The sequence below is a fragment of the Anarrhichthys ocellatus genome, unplaced genomic scaffold, assembly GCF_004355925.1.
Source record: "Anarrhichthys ocellatus isolate YVR2014 unplaced genomic scaffold, GSC_Weel_1.0 scaffold25, whole genome shotgun sequence".
In the NCBI taxonomy this organism is placed as follows: Eukaryota; Metazoa; Chordata; class Actinopteri; order Perciformes; family Anarhichadidae; genus Anarrhichthys; species Anarrhichthys ocellatus.
In genome coordinates this window covers 5,046,641-5,065,974 of record NW_022280055.1, presented here as the reverse complement: position 1 = coordinate 5,065,974, position 19,334 = coordinate 5,046,641, and the positions used below count along the sequence as shown (strand labels likewise).

Genomic DNA, 19,334 nt, shown 5'->3' with positions numbered 1-19,334 from the left:
GTTTGCGCGAGTCTATGTACAGAACCCATATCACATCATCCTATCATTTATCAGCTCATTTACGTTAAACAACAACAACAACACGTGTCCCTCGCTACCTGATCTGAACATCCTCTCCAATCGGTACTGCACATGCGCAACTCTCATCAGCGATGAGAAAAAATCGAGGTGTCTCACTTAGTACCATTTGGGCATGTGCTAGCAGAGAGTGTAATGTTAGCCAGAGTTAGCTTATTAATGAAATCAATTTTGCAATGTTTTACGCTGGAAAATCTGTCAAACTAGACAAAAAAATAAAGTTCTATGGCATTCGTTCTCTATGTATTTGTTCATGTTTTACATGGTGTTTAACCTGGGCCAGGCCATAAAACAATGATGGTATACATTATTGCATCAGTTTAGAGTGACGTTACGGTCCAGATTGTCATATAGGGTGACCGGGGCCTGTAGGATTCATGTTCGGGGAATATGTCGCTGAGGCTTAACTGAATGTCCAGTAGGCTACTTCATCAAGTCAACCGCCGGAGAAAAGTGGCTGCTGGCAGGTTGACATGGGGCTGAATTAGCACCATTTCCTCGGTCAGACAAGTGAACACGTATAAATGCGAAAAGCCCTATCTCGAGCCAGTGCTTGGTTTGTCCTTTCTGGGCTACTGTAGAAAAACGGCAGTGCAACATGGCCGACTCTGTGAAGACGACCCGCTCCCTGTGTAGGTATAAAGATCTCATTATAACGAAAAGACAATGATTCTTGTGATTATACACTGAAGAAAACAGACAAAATATTATATTCCATCTCTTTCAATAGATCCCCCTAAATGCTTGAGCACTGCTCTGTGCCAATGGAATTAGGCCTTGGACACTATTGTGTTATCATTGATATTTGTAGGTATGTGATTTAATGTCTCCCCTCTTATAATGTTGAAAAAGTACCCCAAAAAAAGGTCTTCACAGTCTCTCAGGCGGATTTATTCAGTCTCTACCTGTTTTAAAAAGCTTCAGCCCATCATTTAGGGAAACAAAATGTAATATGCGACATCAGCATAGCATTATATGCCTTTTTTTAGATAAAAGTAAATTCCATACTCGAAAATATTGAAAGATGAGCCGAACGAGGCACAATATTTTGAACTCATTAAATATTAGGTGAAAAATATTGCTACTTTCAATATAACAACCAAACTTGTCTGAGGCTATTCCAGCACATCAAACAGAATCACCCAAAAAGTAGCATTAGTGTTCAAAATGAAAAGGTCTTCCACTCCCCCCCACCCCCAGATACACCTGGGCGGAGAAATGATCCCACACGAGAACCAAGGGAGGGTTGGCGTTTGCGTGGGGCGGCAGCATGGGGCCCCCAGTGCTCTCCTCTCTCATGGCCACTTATCAAGTCTGATGCATCCCAGTCTTGGTGGAACAATACAGAAAGGTCATTCTCAGCTGGTAACCCACTTCGCCCCCCTCCGTCCCCCATCCCCCTGCCCCTGACGAGCAGTCGGTCTGTACCGTGGTACAGCCACCACCAACTGTGACTGACTGGAACCACTTTGTCACTTGGTGAACAGGAGGAACAGGAGGTCGGAGTGGCGATTCAAATCAGCCCTTCAAGTGAGAACAGAGAGGCAAATAATGCATTCATCTCTACCCTAAGCTTTGAACATGCCTCTGCTGTAATAGTCCCATCGCTACAGTCTTTGCAAGGGCCTTCTACAGTGTTTAAGCCACTCTTTCAGGTGTAGTTCTTTGATTCACACTGTGACTCTCTATTGGGTATTCGTGCCGGGGCGAGAGCTGCAGAAACGATTCCTCAGACTAATACTAATTAGCCTCCGGGATTATTTTTCAGGTGCCGCACTTCATCCGTCAAATAAAGTCCAGCAGCAAGTGAACGCAGCATTTAGATGAAGTTAAAATGATTTTGCAAAATGACTTTTTGCGCCAGTCCCCAGTGTCTACGGTGTTTACTTGTCGCTGGGGTGCAGCGGTGGGAGTTGCTCCACTTATAGAAAATGATTTGGGTGAATATCTGCAAACAGGGGTCTTTTTTTTTCCGCCCCCCACCCTCCCCACTATAATTAAACAATGTAAGTCTTATCTGGGGACAGGGGTATCCATAACGCCAACCTGGAGCACTTAAAAGCCATAAACACAAGACAAATGTTAATCAGCTGCACGAGTGAGCCATAATCAATCATACGACTTATAGCGGAGGAAACAGATTATTTCCCGTGCAGGATAGTGCTGATGCTTACATAAGAATATAAATGAATGCTTTCTAATTGTGAGAAATTCCCGTGTATAACCGGCACACAAATGCTGCTCTTATATAAGTGGAGGACAAGAAGGGAGCTGTGATTGATCACTATCAGGCTCATCCATGGGAAGTACAACAGCAGCACCCTGTGGCCGTGGGAACACATGACACGCTGAGTCCTCCTGTGCATGAGAGATCAGAGGGTTTAGAGAAAGTAGTACGTTTATATATATAGCACCCTTCTGGAGCAGAAATATTGATATGATAAAATAAATACATTTGAAGCCAAGGCGCGTCTGAAAAGGTAGATCTTGAGCTGCTTTTAAACCTGAGAGACCCACATAGACCCATTTGTTTTCCTTTTTTAGAGGGAACAGGGGATCTTTAGGGGGAGATAGCAGGTTAACAACATGCCACATAGAAGTACCATTTGTTAACAGATTTGGTGTGAATTTTTACAATTTTTTCACTTGAGAATTCATAAAAATGTCAAAAAAATCCCTCCAAAATACCACATTCAGACATCAACACCTCGAGGAACACCGTAGGAAAAAAACCAACAGAGATTTGGTGTCAAATACTTTTGACATTTGGTAATTACTGCAAGAATTACATTTTTTTGGTGATTGGATGGCGAGCATGTCTGTTCTGGAAACGGCTCAGAAACCCCCTTTATGTCCATAAACCTAGGAAAGACATACATCCTCTGAATGACCTCGGTCTTTGTGGTTGTAAAGTTTCATGAGGCTGTGATTACCCTCGAGGTCACAACAGGTCATTTTAAACAGTGATGTCAAGTTTCAAAAAGTGCAACGTGAAATGGCCACCATGGGGACTAACATCATCACACATGAATACAACTGGGCTCATTGGAGTCTCAGCTTTCCAGTTATACAAGCTTTATTTAATTCAAGATTAGGGACCACAGTGTGCAGTAATATTAAAATACACATTTTAGAAAAATAATAAGTGGGCATGTCTATGAGGGGGAGCCTCATGGGGACCATTCAAACCCATTTTCAGTCATGTATCTTGGGGTGAGAGGTCAAGGGGACCCTTGTGAATATGGAATTGCCAGTTATGCCCTCACCAAAAACAATGCAGCCTTTGAAACGTTACTAAGCCTCCTTCCTAACAAGCTAGTCACAAGCACGACACGGTTGGTAATAATGGCTTCCAGCTTCATATGATACCAGTATCTTCAAACCGAGCCCACCACAGCCTCTCGGAGACAGTAATGTTGTTGGACGGGATCGCACAGGTCTCGCAAGTGTCCCTAGAAGGGAAAGAGTTCCAAGGTTACCAAAACCTGCGGGTGATTTAGGCCTGCAGAAGGCCGTTATTTAGTAGGGATAGACTTTCAAAAGAGAAGGCATTGTTATCAGTGAATGAAAGGCCAACTCCTGACTGAGAGAGCCATATTGATATCAGTACCGCCCTCAACTATCCAGCATCAGTCACTTCAGGCATACCTGGTCCTTTAGCCTACAGTAGTCCAGTGTCAAAAGCCACAATGAGAAACCAGACTGAAGCTCATCGAGAATATTCTGCTTATCTGCTCGTCTTTTTCCAAGACTTCCACTATTATAAAAGGCATCTTGGAAATTGGCATATAAATGCAACCCTGTCTAGCAGGGTCTGCCTGAATGCATTGTGCAGCCCTGGTGACGGCTGTATTTTGTCCTCTCAAACATCCCATTAAACTCCATCCCCAGCTGGTAAATGTGTTTGTTATTGCAGGACTCAATATCCTCATGGTGCTGCATGCGCGCGGCTGCAAGCCGTGAAGTGTCACCTTTCCAGAAGGAGAGCACTTCATCAAGTCCGGATCCTCGAAGATTTTATGCAGCTCGGAGTCAACTTCCTGTTGACCGCAGGTCCCAAACCATATGCCGGCGTAGTCCCCAGAAAAACTACCAGGTGAGAGGGTTTTAATCACCTTTGAAATGAGTGATTAGAATAATTATTTCAGGGGAGAGGGATGGCTCCTGCTATTAACAGCCCTCTGTTCAATATCACAACAAATTAGTTCGTGCTCATTAGTATGAGTTGTGCTTGCCTAGTGGTTTGGAAAGCCTCCATTGGGAACCTGCTTTATTACTTCCCGTGAGTGGGGCATGTAATTAGCATTCGTCAAGTGCTGTGTTTATATAATGCCCCTCCTTTACAAAATGAAATTTTGATGTTACATAAGTGTAACTTACTTGCCTGATCAAGGAGGGTCTCCCTTGCGAGGCTAAATTGTTAGATTATAGGTCGGCAGAACTTCCTCTTGAACTCAAAGTCCGTGGAGAAGGACTGGCAGAGATGCTGCGAATCAACAGGTTGTGTCAAGTCAGAAGTCAAGTTTATTAGCTTTTATCACATATTAAATGGCCCACTGAGACATGCAATAATTGTAGATGAGTCAACCTGGGAGATCTACAGTATAATAAAAAAAAAAAAAATCTAAGCACATAAGAAAAAACACAATGAGGAAAACCTTGGTAGGGGGAATTCAAAAGGACAGAGGTCCCAAATGTACAGAAAGTTGTACCAATCAGTAGAAACACAACTTACAACAACTGGAATAGAATCAAACGATGACAAAGAAGTGTTCAGATATTTTAGTAGTCAAAGTATCAAAGGTAAAAGTACTCAGCAGGCAGCAGAAAGGCCCCTGTCAGTACTGTATAATGCATTATCACACTGGATACTGATGCATTCACATGTAAGGAGCATTTAAAAGGAAATATTCTTTGTCCTTGCATTGTTGATGATGTTGATACTGTAACTTGATTGTATTCATGCCAATGCATCTTTAACTCCGTTAGTCAGTTCTCCAGGGGAGCAGAACCAAGCCAACAACCAGCCATTCTTTATTATGTTAATCATGTTTGAATAAATCTTAAATTAATCACTTGTTAGGCGACTGTTCTCTTGTCTTTTCTTCTAACATTTTTAACAAAAATATTAACTTTTGAATTGTCGTAGGATTAGAGTGGTGGAATATATCTAAATACATTTACTTAAATACTGTAGGATACTTAACCACAGTTTTGTGGTAGTTTTACTTTACTTGAGTATTTCCATTTTGTGTTGCTTAACACTTCAACTCCACTAATGTTTCATTCAGCGGGCAATACTCTAGTTTGTGCTCCACTATATTTTACTATTAAAATTACATTTTGAATCACGGTTTTCATACAAAACAAATAATCATCTTGAAAAATATGATGCTTTTTTATAGCTTAAACTATCACGCAGTATATAACAGTTACATTTGAAAGTTACAAAAAAAAGTTACAATATGAACGAGAGCCTTTCCTTTTTTAATGAATGAGGTCTCCTGGTCAGTGTGCAGGGGACACAATTGCAGTGCGCACACACTTCCTGATGGAGCTGCTCCTGCGAAGAATAAAAATACACTCCTAGCAAAGCCAGCTAGACGAGTTGTGAAAAAGTTATGTCTGGCTGTCAAGTGGATAGAGAAAGGCTATTTTTAAAAATGGACGTCATTCCTCGGTTTTCTGTACATTAATAGCAGAAAATATCCCCATGTCCAGAGAGCCACCGGCACTGGTGACAAGACAACTGCGAAGGGTTGGATTGTTAAAGCTAATTAAGTCCCGGTACCTAGCGTTAGCAACCAGGCTAGCCAGCTAGCGCAAACTGGCTAGCCAATATACTGCAGGCCTTAAGTATCTTGCTTTTACTCGCGAATGTTGTATGGTACTGTTTAAATGTGGTCAGCACTAGTCTATAATAATGCTATAGGCCCGTATTACGTTGCAAAAGCTAACTTTGAGTACTCTTTAGTGTCAGTGACAGTTTTTGCTGGGGCAGCTACAGCTCGCTCTGCTAGCTAAGCTACGCGGTTAGCCAGTTGGTTGACTGCATCACACTAACTTAGCTGACAGGAGGCTAACATTAAGCCGTTGAATCTTGTTTGAGAGGATGTGTAACCAACCGTGTGGCCCCCTTTTAAAGTATAGCTAAAGCTAACCGTAACGTTATTCATTATGTTACTTAGCCACGTCCCTGGCCGACGACAAGTTAGTCTACAATTGTGCCATTGTGGTAGCTAGCTAAATGTCTTGAAGCAAGTCTTCTCTTTTGCCCAATTTAACTGTGAAAAGGTGTCAACATATGTGTTCTTCTTGTCTGCTGTTTGCTCTTTTCAGTAAGCTGCTAGCTGACGTTAGCTAGTAATGTCTCTAACGTTGCCATCCGTCGATATACTTGAAACACCTCCTGGATATCCATTTGAAGAAATCAACTATGAGGATATTGAAGTCGAGGAGGTGGGTTGTGTTTGGTTTTGTGGTCTGACACCGACTTAAGACCAAACGCTCATGCTCTACATGAACGTCCAGAAGACAAGGAGCTGACGTTTACTTTGGAGTAATGTTAACTTTCTGATGTACTGTCCCTATTCAGGTGGTGGGGAGAGGAGCTTTTGGGGTTGTTTGCAAAGCCAAATGGAAAGGCAACGATGTCGCGATCAAGACCATCGAGAGCGAATCGGAGAGGAAAGCCTTTATTGTCGAGGTATTGTTGTGATTGTCTTTACCCCACGACTGCAACATGTTTAGTTGACACACAAACACACACACGCTCTGTCAAGTTCTAGTGGGACAGAGTTTGTGTAATGACAGCCTGTGTGATACATATTTGTGTGCTGAAAGTATTAAATAGCATGCATGCAGATGACGTTTTTCCTCTTTGTCTCCAGCTCCGGCAGCTTTCGCGTGTGAATCACCCCAACATTGTGAAGTTGTACGGCTCTTGCAATAATCCAGTAAGTTGGCTGGACTTGTATTACATGTCACGCTCTCTTAACCGCGCAGCCACATCGACGATTCGACTCCCCAGCAACGGCATGTCCCAGTACGATCCTGTGTGTTTTCTATTATCTCTCTGGTTGCGTTTCTGATGATTTTTCCTCTTCCCTCTCAGGTCTGCCTTGTGATGGAGTACGCTGAAGGCGGGTCATTGTACAATGGTGAGTCTACACGCATACTGCTGAGCGACACACTGCTGTATTACAGATGGCTGTATTTGTCTCACCTTTGCTAGTGGTGAAACGGAACACAGCCTTGCACAGACATGAGAAGCAGCCCTGTTCAGTTTTTAACCCTCCCACTGTTTGCATGTTCAGTCGTTTGTCCCAGTTCCTTGATAATCTAGTCTTTGCACAGTGACATGCGGCACAACCTTGTTTGTCCCTGCAAGTTAATATCCCAACGGACCTGGGAAATAGGGAGCTGTAACAAACAGCAATATGCATTAATGTTATAATGTGTTATTAAAGATACATATGTGTCTGCAAAGTTCAGCATCATAGAATTTGTGTGCACGTGACCCCCATGACTGTTATGTTATGTTTTTAATAAGTTTAACTTAGTGGATGTGGGCCACTAAAGCTGACCAAATGTATTACTCAAATTTCACAGAATTTGGTTGGCACTTGGATAATTATTTTTATTGCAATTTGGGTCTTGTTTTGACAGTTTTGACCATCATAGCTATTGGTAATAATAACTCAGTCGATTGTTGAGGTCTGAGAATGTAGCGACATCGTTTAAAAGAAGTTACATGGGGTCAAGAAATGTGAGCAGATGTCGGACCGTTGACAGGTTTCAATCAAGCCCCCAGGCCTGCTTTCAATGTGACCTGCTGTACATACAGCTCCTCTACAGTGAGGGATTATTATCGACATTTTGGCGTGCGTGTTTCGTGAGCATATAGGCCTTTTATCTGCTTTCCCAGGGCATCAGTGGTTGGAACGGCTTTTATTCCCAAAAGGTTTCGAATCGGGATGCTTTTGTTGTTTCCAGGATGTGAATCCCACAGTGTGAAACGCTGCGCTTCACACTTCACAATAAGCTCTCCTCCCTTGTTACCGAATCTCTATCAGAGTTACTCTCGGGGGCTACCCTATGGGCGCCATATTGCCTTGTGAATGCTGATTTTGAACAATCTGTTCTCAGTTTTCCCACCTGGAATAAACTTGTGGAAAACGCTGACAGAGAAAGTCGTTCAGCCCTGTGTGTTAGCCTTGTGTTCAGCCCCCTTTTTGAAACACAACAACTCCCAATTGACCTAATCTTTAGACCGCTATGGAAACGCTGACAACAATGGGATGAAAGGAATTTTTAAGTTCCTTGAAAAGTAGTCCCTGGAATAAAATACCCAGGAAATTCTTGGTTGGAACAGAGCTGTCTCGAAGCCCTACTTCCTGCGTGGTTCCTCTCTGTAGGTTCATTGTGTGTGGTGGTGGTGGTTGTGACTGTGCTCTCTTGTCCACAGTGCTGCATGGTGCTGAACCCCTCCCCTATTACACTGCTTCCCATGCCATGAGCTGGTGTTTTCAGTGTTCCCAGGGCGTGGCCTATCTCCATGGCATGAAACCAAAGGCTCTCATTCACAGGGACCTCAAGCCACCCAAGTATGCTCCTCCTCACCTCACTCTCTTGTCTCCTGTTTCACTGTGCCAGCAAAGTGCCCGGTGGTTTCCCCCTTTTTCTTTGATTTACTTCATGTTCAACAAATATTGTACTTTTGAAATTGATCAGATTATTGTGTGGCAGAAGTGTAAACGTTTATATCTTTACATATGGGGTTATTGTGTCTTTACAGATGTGTGCAGAGGTGTCAGAGTAGGCAGGGTTTGAACTTGTCTCTCAAGCTCTTCTTTAAAAGAGAGTTTTCGTGTTTATTTTGAACACACTGAACCCCATTTAACTCTGAAGTCCTGCGGAAGTGGAGAGAACTCAAACGTTTGTGCAGTGTAACACAGTTATGATGCCATATATCAAAGAAAAAGAAAAAACGGCTGCACTTTCACTAAATGTTTGTCATTTATTTAAATGAGACATGTATAAAAATGTCTTGTTTTAAAAAAATATTAATATTTTAAGCTTGGATTTGGTTATTTTTTCTGATGGAAGCATATTCATATTGTTACGTGAAACATATTTCCATACATGCACACACACACACACACACACACACACACACACACACAGAGTATTTCTATTAAAAGGATCCTTTTTCTGAGCTCAGAGCTTTTAAATGAAACAATCTGGGGAAAAAAGAAGACGTCAGAAGTATAAAAGTTTTGAAACCACTGTGTGTACGTTGTACCTGTCGCTGGTTATAGCACTCTTTTATTACAGCACCTTTTCTTTTTACTCAAACAACTCCGAAAGTTAACTTTATTTATTTTTTTAATTGATTACTTCAAGTTCAAAGCATTGTCAGCATCTAATAGAGTTTATTTCTTGCTCTTTTTGTTTTTCTTCCAGTCTGCTTCTAGTGTTAGGCGGCACTGTGCTGAAGATATGTGACTTTGGAACAGCATGTGACATTCAGACCCACATGACCAACAACAAAGGAAGTGCAGCATGGATGGCCCCAGAGGTATTTGAAGGCAAGTATGAGTGGCATTCCAAGTAGTTGAAGAGCTTTGGATACCTGCCCTGTTAGGTGTTGTTTTTTATCTAAATAGTGTATATTGTTTGATTTCTGTAAATGCTCACAGAATCACCACAAGCCAATGAAACCAGCTCACTAGGGACAGGATTTGAGAACTTGTTCCCGTTGAGTGCTTGTCTGATTCGTTGAGATCGCATATCTCCGAGCCAATTGATTCCTCTTAGTGATGTGCAACATCATTGTCAACTGTCAGAGAAGTTGCTATTACTCTGAGGGGAAGCACCCTATTTCTTCCCAGCTGATGCAACATCTTAAACAACTAATCTGTGTTGAATTCAGCAGGAGAGCTGTTTCTGTTAGCCGTTAGCAGCCTCTGCGCAGCACAGTCCTGCTTGGCTAAATAACAATGCTAGCAGCTAATGCTAACAGAGGTTACAATGATTATGATGGGTTCAATCTCTGATTGGTAGAAATTAGTATTAGGCGAATGTAAATTATAACGTGATCATGACGTGTTATCTTGTAAATTGCCGTAAAACTTGACCTGTTTTAACTTCCTAAAACTAGCTCTGAGCAGCTTAAATCATTGAAAGTATTTACCAAGATTTTTCTTTTCATTAAAGCAAATATTTAAATATAAATACAACTATTCATTTGACATCATTACAGTACATCATTTGAATTTTGTGTTTTTTATGCAAACAACCACTATAGATGACAATAACAAAGTAAAGGGATAATATTTAGACTCTTTGACAGATTACACTGAATCAGCAACGGAATCAATAAAGAATCGATAAATCTCATGAATTCCCATCCCGACAGCTCACTCATTTGTATATGCTTTGTTCTTGCACCCACCTGTGCCCGGTCACCATTCACCTGAATGGCAGCTTAGCGCTTGCAGCATCGTGGCACTAACCCTTGAGTCAGCATCAGCAGCCTGACTCTGCTGCTCTATTGATGGTGGTCTCCCAAGCACAGTGAGACGATGAATGGAGTGATGCTGCTGGCTTTATTTCCCCCAGGAGATGACGGTGTAAAATGTGTGTTCTCATTCAGCCAGGAGCCTAATGTACTTCTACATGATGGGACAGGTTCTTGGCCGTTACCTTGTTTTTGGAGGCAACTTACAAGACTCCAGTGCGATTAAACAACTCATTTCTGCCCTCTCTGTGAACTCTTTACAACTAATATGCATCCGCTTTACCCACACAGCAACTTTTTGAATAGGTGCGTGATGTGCACTTAAATTCTGCAATAATAGGCCAAGTAATTAAGCAACACAGGAGCCGCTCCTCGGTTAAAAAATTGCTCCCTTATTCTCTTCCTCGTCCTCCTCCTCCTCCCCAGTGAAAGCAGAGATGAGATAAAAGCTGCTGTGCTTTCTCTGGCTCATCCTCTCTCTCATCTCAAACGTGCCACGGAGAATTACCTTTTTATCAAGTCAGTCAGTGATGTCAAACGCAGCCTGTCCGCCCCGTTTGAAGAGGACCTAAGTGTTGCTGTGCCTTCTGATGTACGTTGCAGGCAGCAATTACAGCGAGAAGTGCGACGTGTTCAGCTGGGGGATCATTCTCTGGGAGGTGATCACTCGCAGGAAGCCCTTCGATGAAATCGGAGGACCAGCCTTTCGCATTATGTGGGCCGTGCACAACGGTGAGTCACTTACTGTGTGTGTGGGGGGGGGTGGGTGGGTGGAGGAGCTATAGGATGCAAAGGCCATGTCCAGCTGTCAGCTGCTGTGAGCCTTCAGACGTGCCCGCCCCGCTAGGCCTGCTGGGAGACTGTGAGAGTATGAAGAGCCTGGCAGGAGAGTGTAGCTGAAAGGCATGTTCACCTGTGCTCGTGCGGAGATGGATGGGGGGAGAATACTAATGGGACACTAATAACATCTGGCCACAGGTTTAATATTTGAATCTGCCTGCCTGAGACATTATGGTTGGTGCAGCGGGAGACGGGGGATTTAGCATAAATATGAAATATTTATGTCTGGTGTGATGGTAAATGTTGTTTCTTTGTTTGACTGTTTTTTGTTTTTTTGTTTCTTTTCTTACACATTCAGGCACAAGACCTCCTTTAATCAATAATTTGCCCAAGCCCTTAGAGAGCCTGATGACCCGCTGCTGGTCTAAAGACCCCTCTCAGCGGCCTTCCATGGAGGAGATAGTGAAGATCATGACTCATCTAATGAAGGTAATCTGCTTCCCCCTTTTCTCCCAGGCTTTCATTAAACTGGAGCGGATGAACGGGATTAGGTAAAGTTTGAATGCGACATAAAGTTACAGTACACACTGTATCGTTTTCCACAGAGAGGTGTTCTTGTCAGTAGGCCGTCCCTCATTGATATGAATGGGGTGGATAAAAGTAATCATTTCATTTCGAGGTGTTCTGACTCATTCCTGCAGCACTGCAATCTACATCCTCCAAAATGACCGTACAGTTCAATCAACACGTCTCAGTTTAAGCAAATTCAAATAGTAGCAGTAGTTTTAGGTAGGTACCTAATGAATATAAATATTTGAACTTTGATTCAGCACGTCATTACCTGCAAGTCTAACTCGTGATGCGGTCACTCCAGCAGCTCGGGAGGAATATTTGCTGATTCAGAGTTTGTGTCATCCTGGAAAGCGGCCTGGCTCCTCATATTGACAATTTCCTACGGGTCACTCCCCTGCACATCCCTTCTCTGTTTATTCATTCAAACACACTTGACACTTTACATTACACTTCATCATACTTGTTTATAGTACTGTTATCTGTTTGGTGTGCACTTTATTTTATATTCTTTTATATTCTATCGTTAATCTTAAAATGTTTCTAGCCAGACTAAATGAGAAAACAAGCACTGTGGCTTATGAAAGTGCCCTTAGAAGATTTCTTTCTTCCTTTCTTGACAGTAAACCATCAGCACATATGTTTACTGGTAGTTTAGCTTTTAGATTGAAGCTAAAAATCACACATCTACTGTCAAAATCCTGTGGTTGGTCTTAATTGCTTTCGCACTACAAATTAACCCACAGTCCAATTTAGAACCGAACCGAAACCGATGTTTTCAGGCCATCTCTGCCCAAATAACAGCGCAAATAAGAGGTACATAATATAAGAATGTAAGTCATAATTGAAGCTTTTTTTTTTCTTCTTTTGGCAGTACTTCCCAGGATCTGATGAACCCCTGCAATATCCATACCAGTATTCAGACGATGGGCAGAGCAACTCTCCAACTAGCACAGGTACGGGAGTCCCACCAGCACAGGAAGTTGATGTTAAAGCAGTACCCGGCACTTACTGCACGGCTGTCCATGATGCAGACACGCACACAGATGTTTTACTCACTGTTGCCGCCATTCAATGCTGCTGGTATACGCACACATGTAGATAAGGGGTTGTGATTGGCCTCTCTAAATCCAAAGTTTTTCAACTTTGCGTTTTTAAATCCCCAGATAATAGGTATGTGGAGATCTGTGATTGTCTGGTATCGCAAGACTCCTACATTTCTAAATTCTGTCTTTTAATGTTTTTGAATTATTTTGAGTTTTTCCACATGTTTTTTCAGTGTTGTGAAACACCAAATATAAGCAGCAAATGCATTGTAAAATCTTAAAAAGGCACTACAGTTGAGAAATTATGAAAGCTATAAAGCCTCTCTCCTGTCCTGCGTCTCGGGGAATGCCAGGTTCCTACGTGGACTACACCAGCACAAGCAGCAAAAGCGATGCCAACATGGAGCACAGTGATTCTCAAGGGAGCAATGACACTATCAAGATCACGCCTCAGTTCGCCCCTTACTTCAAGCCAAAGGTAAACCAACTCTTCAGTATGATTAAGTATTGTCCCAAACAGGCTCCTGTAGTGACGGTTTGTCTTTGGTTCCCTCAGGCAGACCCGCTGAGGACTCTGCCTCTGTCCAGGGGGGGCAGCGTTGAGAGTCTGCCCGCACGGACGCAGTGCCTGGCGTCGTCGGACAGCAAAAGAATGAGCGCCGACCTGTCGGAGCTGGAGCCCAAGATGCCGTTTACGCCTGCAGGTAATGCCAGACATTTACACGGCACACGGAAGCAGGAAGAGGAGCTCATCGAGGCAAATTGGGCATGTCGCTTATGAGGTTCAGAATGTTCTAATTAAATAAGAAACGTTGCACAGAAGGCATGCAAGTGTTATTGTCAAGTCTTGTTGGAATGAGGCCTCTCCCAAGTCCACAAGAAACTCCTCCCACGACACTTTGTGTCAGTTTATTTTTCATGTGCTTTCATCACATAGAGTAGATTGATTCCTCATATAAACACAGCCATGTCCCCCCTGAACGCTAAGGCAGCAGAAAGACAGCAGACTCACCAGTGCTGAGGAATTTACATTTGAGAGTATGTCAGGGCTTTTGTTGTTGCTCTTTTAGTTTTGTCACACTTTGATGCAACGTTAATGAATGGAGTTCGTGTAATTCGAGCACCGACGTTCTGTGTCCGAACGCCCCGCTGTCGTTTGTGCCGAAAAAAGCAGCGTCTGGAAACAGACGTGCATGCTGCTCGTGCACGTGCACTGTATGCTCTGCATGTGCGTGGCCCACGATTCCACACAGTCCTGCCGTGGGACCCCCCACCCACCCACCCAGTCTGTCTTAGTCCGCATGCTTGTCGTGTTCGCAGCTGTATGTGTGTATGTGTGTGTTTTTCGCAGCACGTCCGCAGTTTAAACGAGGCCACCGTAAAACGGCATCGTACGGCACCATTCTGGATGTCCCCAAGATCGTCGTCACAGGTATCTCTGGGGCCACTGGGCTTCCTGGTGACCGGGTGGAGCTGGCTTGGCTTGGCTGTTGTGGGTTGCTGTGCTCTCTGACGGGGCTCTCTCCTGTGTGTGTCACTCCATATGATACCAACCGCGGAATGTTCATTCATATTAACGATGTTGCATGTTAAGGGCAGTCTCTATTTTTAAGAAAAGGATGTTATTGACCCTTTGCTAAGCCCCGCCCCCCGCTGCTAGTCTGACTAGCTGTCAGAGCTACCGTGGAGCCCACACTGTCACTAACTGCACTCCATGAATATATATAATCGAATATTTAAAGATAGAAGCTAATGCTACAGATCACAGTGTAAAAGGGTCCCACCACATCACTCTGGCGGATGCTACACTATGGTTGGCCGGTCCGCTTTCGAGCGGCGGGACTTAGCAAAGGGTCAGTTGAGCCGGTCCTGGAGTAACACACATCGGAGTTGCCTTTTTGTCTCTGTGTCTTCTGTGATTTTCCAGTTGGCAGAAGCGGGACATGAGTTAATATCCTCATCTGGTGTCACTTTTTTTTTGTTACACCCAAAATCTAGTTCCAGCTCATTAAGTGTCCGTCACCTGTGTCAATAACGACACATTTTGAGCTGACTCTAGGGCATCCAATCATTAGATCCGTTGGGCTGACACAGGTGAGATGAACCCTTTAACTCACGTCCCCATCCTCTCTGTCTCCTCGCTGGCTTGGCTGCAGCAGATCACGAGTAACTCAGTGCTCCAGTTCTCTGCATTTCAGCTCGTCCTTGCCTTTCATGCATCGAGGACTTGGCTGGTGGGTTGTTGTTTTTTTTGGTGGGTTTTTTCTCCCCCCTCTTGCTCTCTTAACATCCATTAACTTTGGAAAAAAACTCCTTTTGATTAATTCCTCTCGCATTGAGGGTCAGAGCTATTATTACAAGCAGAGGTACCAGTGAAAGGAATGGGGACAGCTCTAGATTTCAGGAAAAAAAGGGCTTTTATTTTGAAACATGTTGAATGTAATCCGGTGACTAAAGGAGTCAGCTGATGCATGTTATTACATAGTGCTCGTGTACACGAGGTCATAACTCCTTGGTAGCCATTGAGTAGTGATGTAGCGCTATACAAAGTTCACCATTCGGTATATATCTCAGGTATGAGGTCACGGTACAAAAACTTTTCAATAGCAGGAAAATTCAATTCAGTTTCGTGACACACAAAAAAAAATAACTGTAGCGAGTTCCACTCAGTGTATTACAACAACAACAGAGGAGGCCGAATCTGTCCTACAAGTTCTTTGTGTTCTCTTCAGTGTGCTTGTCTGTTAATGTGTTCTGCCTTCAGTGTGTCGTAGACAGAGCTTCGAGGTAAACCCAGTCACTCTATTAGTTTTCAGTGAGTAAGTGAAATCAACTTGATGTGTCCCATGTCATGTAAAGTTTGGGAAATGCGCAGACTATGGAGTAAAAAACGTGTAATCCCAATACACATGACATAGTCGTGTTGCATATTGCTATGTGAAACCTGGGAGTGCTATGTTATATGCTGTATATTGTGTTTGTGGGTAGGTTTAGTCTACGGTGGTGTGTGTGTGTGTGTGTGTGTGTGTGTGTGTGTGTGTGTGTGTGTGTGTGTGTGTGTGTGTGTTCGTTGTGCACCGTCAGAAGTGCTGGGTGCCTTTTAGAGCCTCCGTCCCTTCTGGCCGTGCCACAGCGCCGTGTAGACGGGCCAGCACACGGAGGGTTAAATCAGTGCAGCTGTCCCCGGGGCACCAAACATCGCTGTCTGCTAGCTCTGCCGGGGTCTCACTCTCTGCCCCCCCCCCCCCCTCAGAGAGTAATTTAATCTAGATTATCTTTGAAATATAACCGCAGCTTCCCCCCCCCCCTGTCCGTCCTGTCCACAGCCACATGCGAGCCTCAGAGACGTCGGTCCGTGCAGGATCTGCCAGGCATCGGCACAGAGTCCAGCCAGGTAAGACACGGTCACTGTTGGGATCGAGAGCGGATAGGGGTCGGTGTAGCTGCGGTTATATTTCAAAGATAATCTAAATTAAATTACTCTCTGAATGAAGGAGGCATGTGGCCCTCTGTCGCTCGTGTCAAAGTACATGAAAACAGTTACTGCGGTAATGTATATATATATGTGTATGTATATATCTATTTATTTTATTTTTTTCTCGTGGCATGTGTAATTGTAAACAAAAAAAAATACTTTCCTCAAACTTGTGGTCATTAATAACTTCTATTGTGCTTTGCTGTTGTCTAATGAAAGAAGACGGCAAAAATGGGACTTGAAGGCTTTTCCTTTTTATTCCCATAAAAACGAATTTGCTCGTATGTAGGCCTATAAACAAATATATGAATACATAGACTGTATCTTACGCCAACATGAAAGACTTGGCTTTATTGAGACTGTCTATCGATCTCCTGCGCTGCGTTTCAGCACCCGGGACAGCGCCACACACACCCGCTACACAAACAAACCGAGAATAACTCAAAATATTTACTGTTGATGCATCATGAATAATGTGAGATTGATATTCCTTATTTCATGGGCTATTTAGATTTTTGGGGTAATGCATAGCCTATTTAAAAAAAATCAATGTCAAAAGCACTTCCATTGTTGTTTAATATTATTTAACATGGAAGCTAATAAACACCTCGTCTTCAAATGTAAGCTTTATGATGCTCGGATGAACTCCAGCAGAACCCGACCAAAGGGGTTTATCTCTTTGTATTGCCGCTGTCATCATTCCTCCCGCGGAAGCCTTGTGGATGTGTGACTGATGCCGTCTTTCAGAAGCGTTCTTTATCAAGAGAGAGAACCCCTTTGGGAGGAGAGGTCACGGAGTATGACACGTGTTTGATATGTCAGACGAACAGCCCGGCGCTCCTTTTTTCTCAAACCTCTCTGGGCTTCAAACGGACTCCGGGGCTCGGGAGTGTTTCTCCTGCTTTCCCAAACATTTGTCTCCATTTGTAATGGATGTAAAGCCACAGCTTTGTGCACTCAGAAGTTCATCTGGAGTTCAGCGTGAAGACTTTGAACACAAATACTGTTCGCTGAAGAAGATAAATCGCGCCGTGCTCCCTGTTCAGATTCCCAGTAGCGTGACAAGCGCCATTGATCATGGAGTTGTGTGTTTGTGTGAGTTTTGCTTTGTTACTGTTCTGATTCTATTCCCATGTTTGGATCCAGAGACACTAACCTCAGATTCACTGCATACAAAACAGTCTGTTTGGTCATTTTAGACCAGTGTTCATTGTTTGAATTCTCCTTATTTTCAATGACATTCTATCACACCATCCCTTTGATGGCTGGACGTACTCCAGTATGAATGGAATTCAGCTTCATTTGGCCCACGCCTCCAAATGTGCATGATAAGCAGATTAGAGCGGCATTATTGGTTTTTCACTCTTTATTTTTTGTGGTGGCCCAGGTCACATGTTGCCACTCGGGAGCCGTGACTGGCTCGCCAGATGACTGACGGGTGTCTCGTGTCCTCTCTTAGGGGAGCAGGAACAGCAGCCGGTCCTCCAGTCCGAGTGTGAGGATGATGCCTGACAAGACGAGCAGCAGGGGTTACTTCTCCCCCGACGAACCCACAGGTACTTGCAAAGCCAAAATGATGTGTTTGCATAAAAGTGTTTCCTCTTTTGTCTTCATAAGGCCAAACAGATGGAAGTGTGAATGCCCCCCTGACTGGCATGCATTTTGTTAATATTTTGCAAACACGGCGGTTGTAACAGCATCTGTGTCATTGTGGCCAGATGTTTTTACATCTGTCAGGCTCCACTGGAGACACTGTAGTGTTGGATCACTGATTTCGGGTCAGCCCGAGCTGAGGAGGCGGTCAGAAAGGTTATTTCTGAGGGTGGTGGAACAGCCGACGCCGTTCCCGTGCAGTCACAGAGAAAAACCAACTCTTTTCTCTTTCCTCTCTTTCCTCAGACACCAACGGCTCGGACAACTCCATTCCCATGGCTTATCTCACCCTGGATCACCAGCTGCAGGTACACCGTCGTCGTTTCATTTAAATATTGTCCGATCGCAACTTTAACTTGGGTGGTGTTGCGGCGCCGCTCTTTTCCTCTCAAAGATGAGTTGAAGGGCATTGTGAATGACTTCATTATGAAGGGATTAGCCCTGAAAACATGATGCTGTCTGAAAAGTGGAATGTGCATATAAATACACGTTGGCAGCACCAGTGAGATGTTTGGGGTATTATTAACTGCTCAGACTAGCCGGTATAAATACATTCTGCCGTCATGCGTGGGCAGACGTCAATTAACAGCAGCATGCGTGTTGTTGTTTTTCTTCCAGCCTCTCGCTCCTTGTCCCAACTCCAAAGAGTCCATGGCTGTGTTTGAGCAGCACTGCAAGATGGCCCAAGAATACCTGAAGGTGCAAACGGAGATCGCCCTGCTGATCCAGAGAAAGTACGTTGACTTGCAACAAGTGTGTTGTGTACTACACTGCAGATGGTAAAAAATGACCAATAATGATACAGATTCATGCCACTCAAGTGAGGCAGTGGAGGCTCCAGAAACGAGCGGAGCAGTAATTCACTAAATTCATTAAGTCGAATAAATTCCACATGTTAGTTTTGAATCGATCCAAAACAAGCGGCCAAAAAACAGCAGCCCTCGCTATAAAAGATAACAGCGCTTCATATCCCGTCTGCGCAGGAAGGAGCTCATCGCTGAACTGGACCAAGACGAGAAGGACCAGCAGAACACGTCCCGTCTGGTGCAGGAGCACAAAAAGCTGCTGGAGGAGAACAAGAGTCTGTCCACGTACTACCAGAAGTGCAAAAAGCAGCTGGACCTGATCCGGGTCCAGCAACAGAAGAGACAGGGCACGTCGTGATGAGACAGAGACGTCTATGAACTGCTACCAATCCCCCCCCCCCCCC

At 43.9% G+C, this 19,334-nt stretch overlaps 1 protein-coding gene across 2 annotated transcripts; it reads left to right on the top strand.

The window, feature by feature from the left end:
* The first annotated feature begins 5,604 nt into the window (after nt 1-5,604).
* Nucleotides 5,605-19,328, top strand: map3k7 (mitogen-activated protein kinase kinase kinase 7). 2 transcript variants are annotated; one of them, XM_031861587.1, is made up of 18 exons: nt 5,605-5,836; nt 6,418-6,537; nt 6,674-6,784; nt 6,969-7,034; nt 7,193-7,238; nt 8,546-8,684; nt 9,544-9,668; nt 11,204-11,332; nt 11,739-11,869; nt 12,825-12,906; nt 13,350-13,474; nt 13,553-13,700; nt 14,348-14,428; nt 16,323-16,390; nt 17,931-18,027; nt 18,371-18,432; nt 18,743-18,858; nt 19,108-19,328. In XM_031861587.1, the coding sequence occupies exons 2-18, from the start codon at nt 6,445-6,447 to the stop codon at nt 19,286-19,288; spliced, it is 1,800 nt and encodes a 599-aa protein (XP_031717447.1). In that variant the 5' UTR covers nt 5,605-5,836; nt 6,418-6,444; the 3' UTR covers nt 19,289-19,328. The 2 variants fall into 2 exon arrangements, with proteins under 2 accessions (XP_031717447.1, XP_031717449.1); XM_031861589.1 differs by lacking the exon at nt 14,348-14,428 and having other exon boundaries at nt 5,605-6,537.
* The last annotated feature ends 6 nt before the right edge of the window (nt 19,329-19,334 follow it).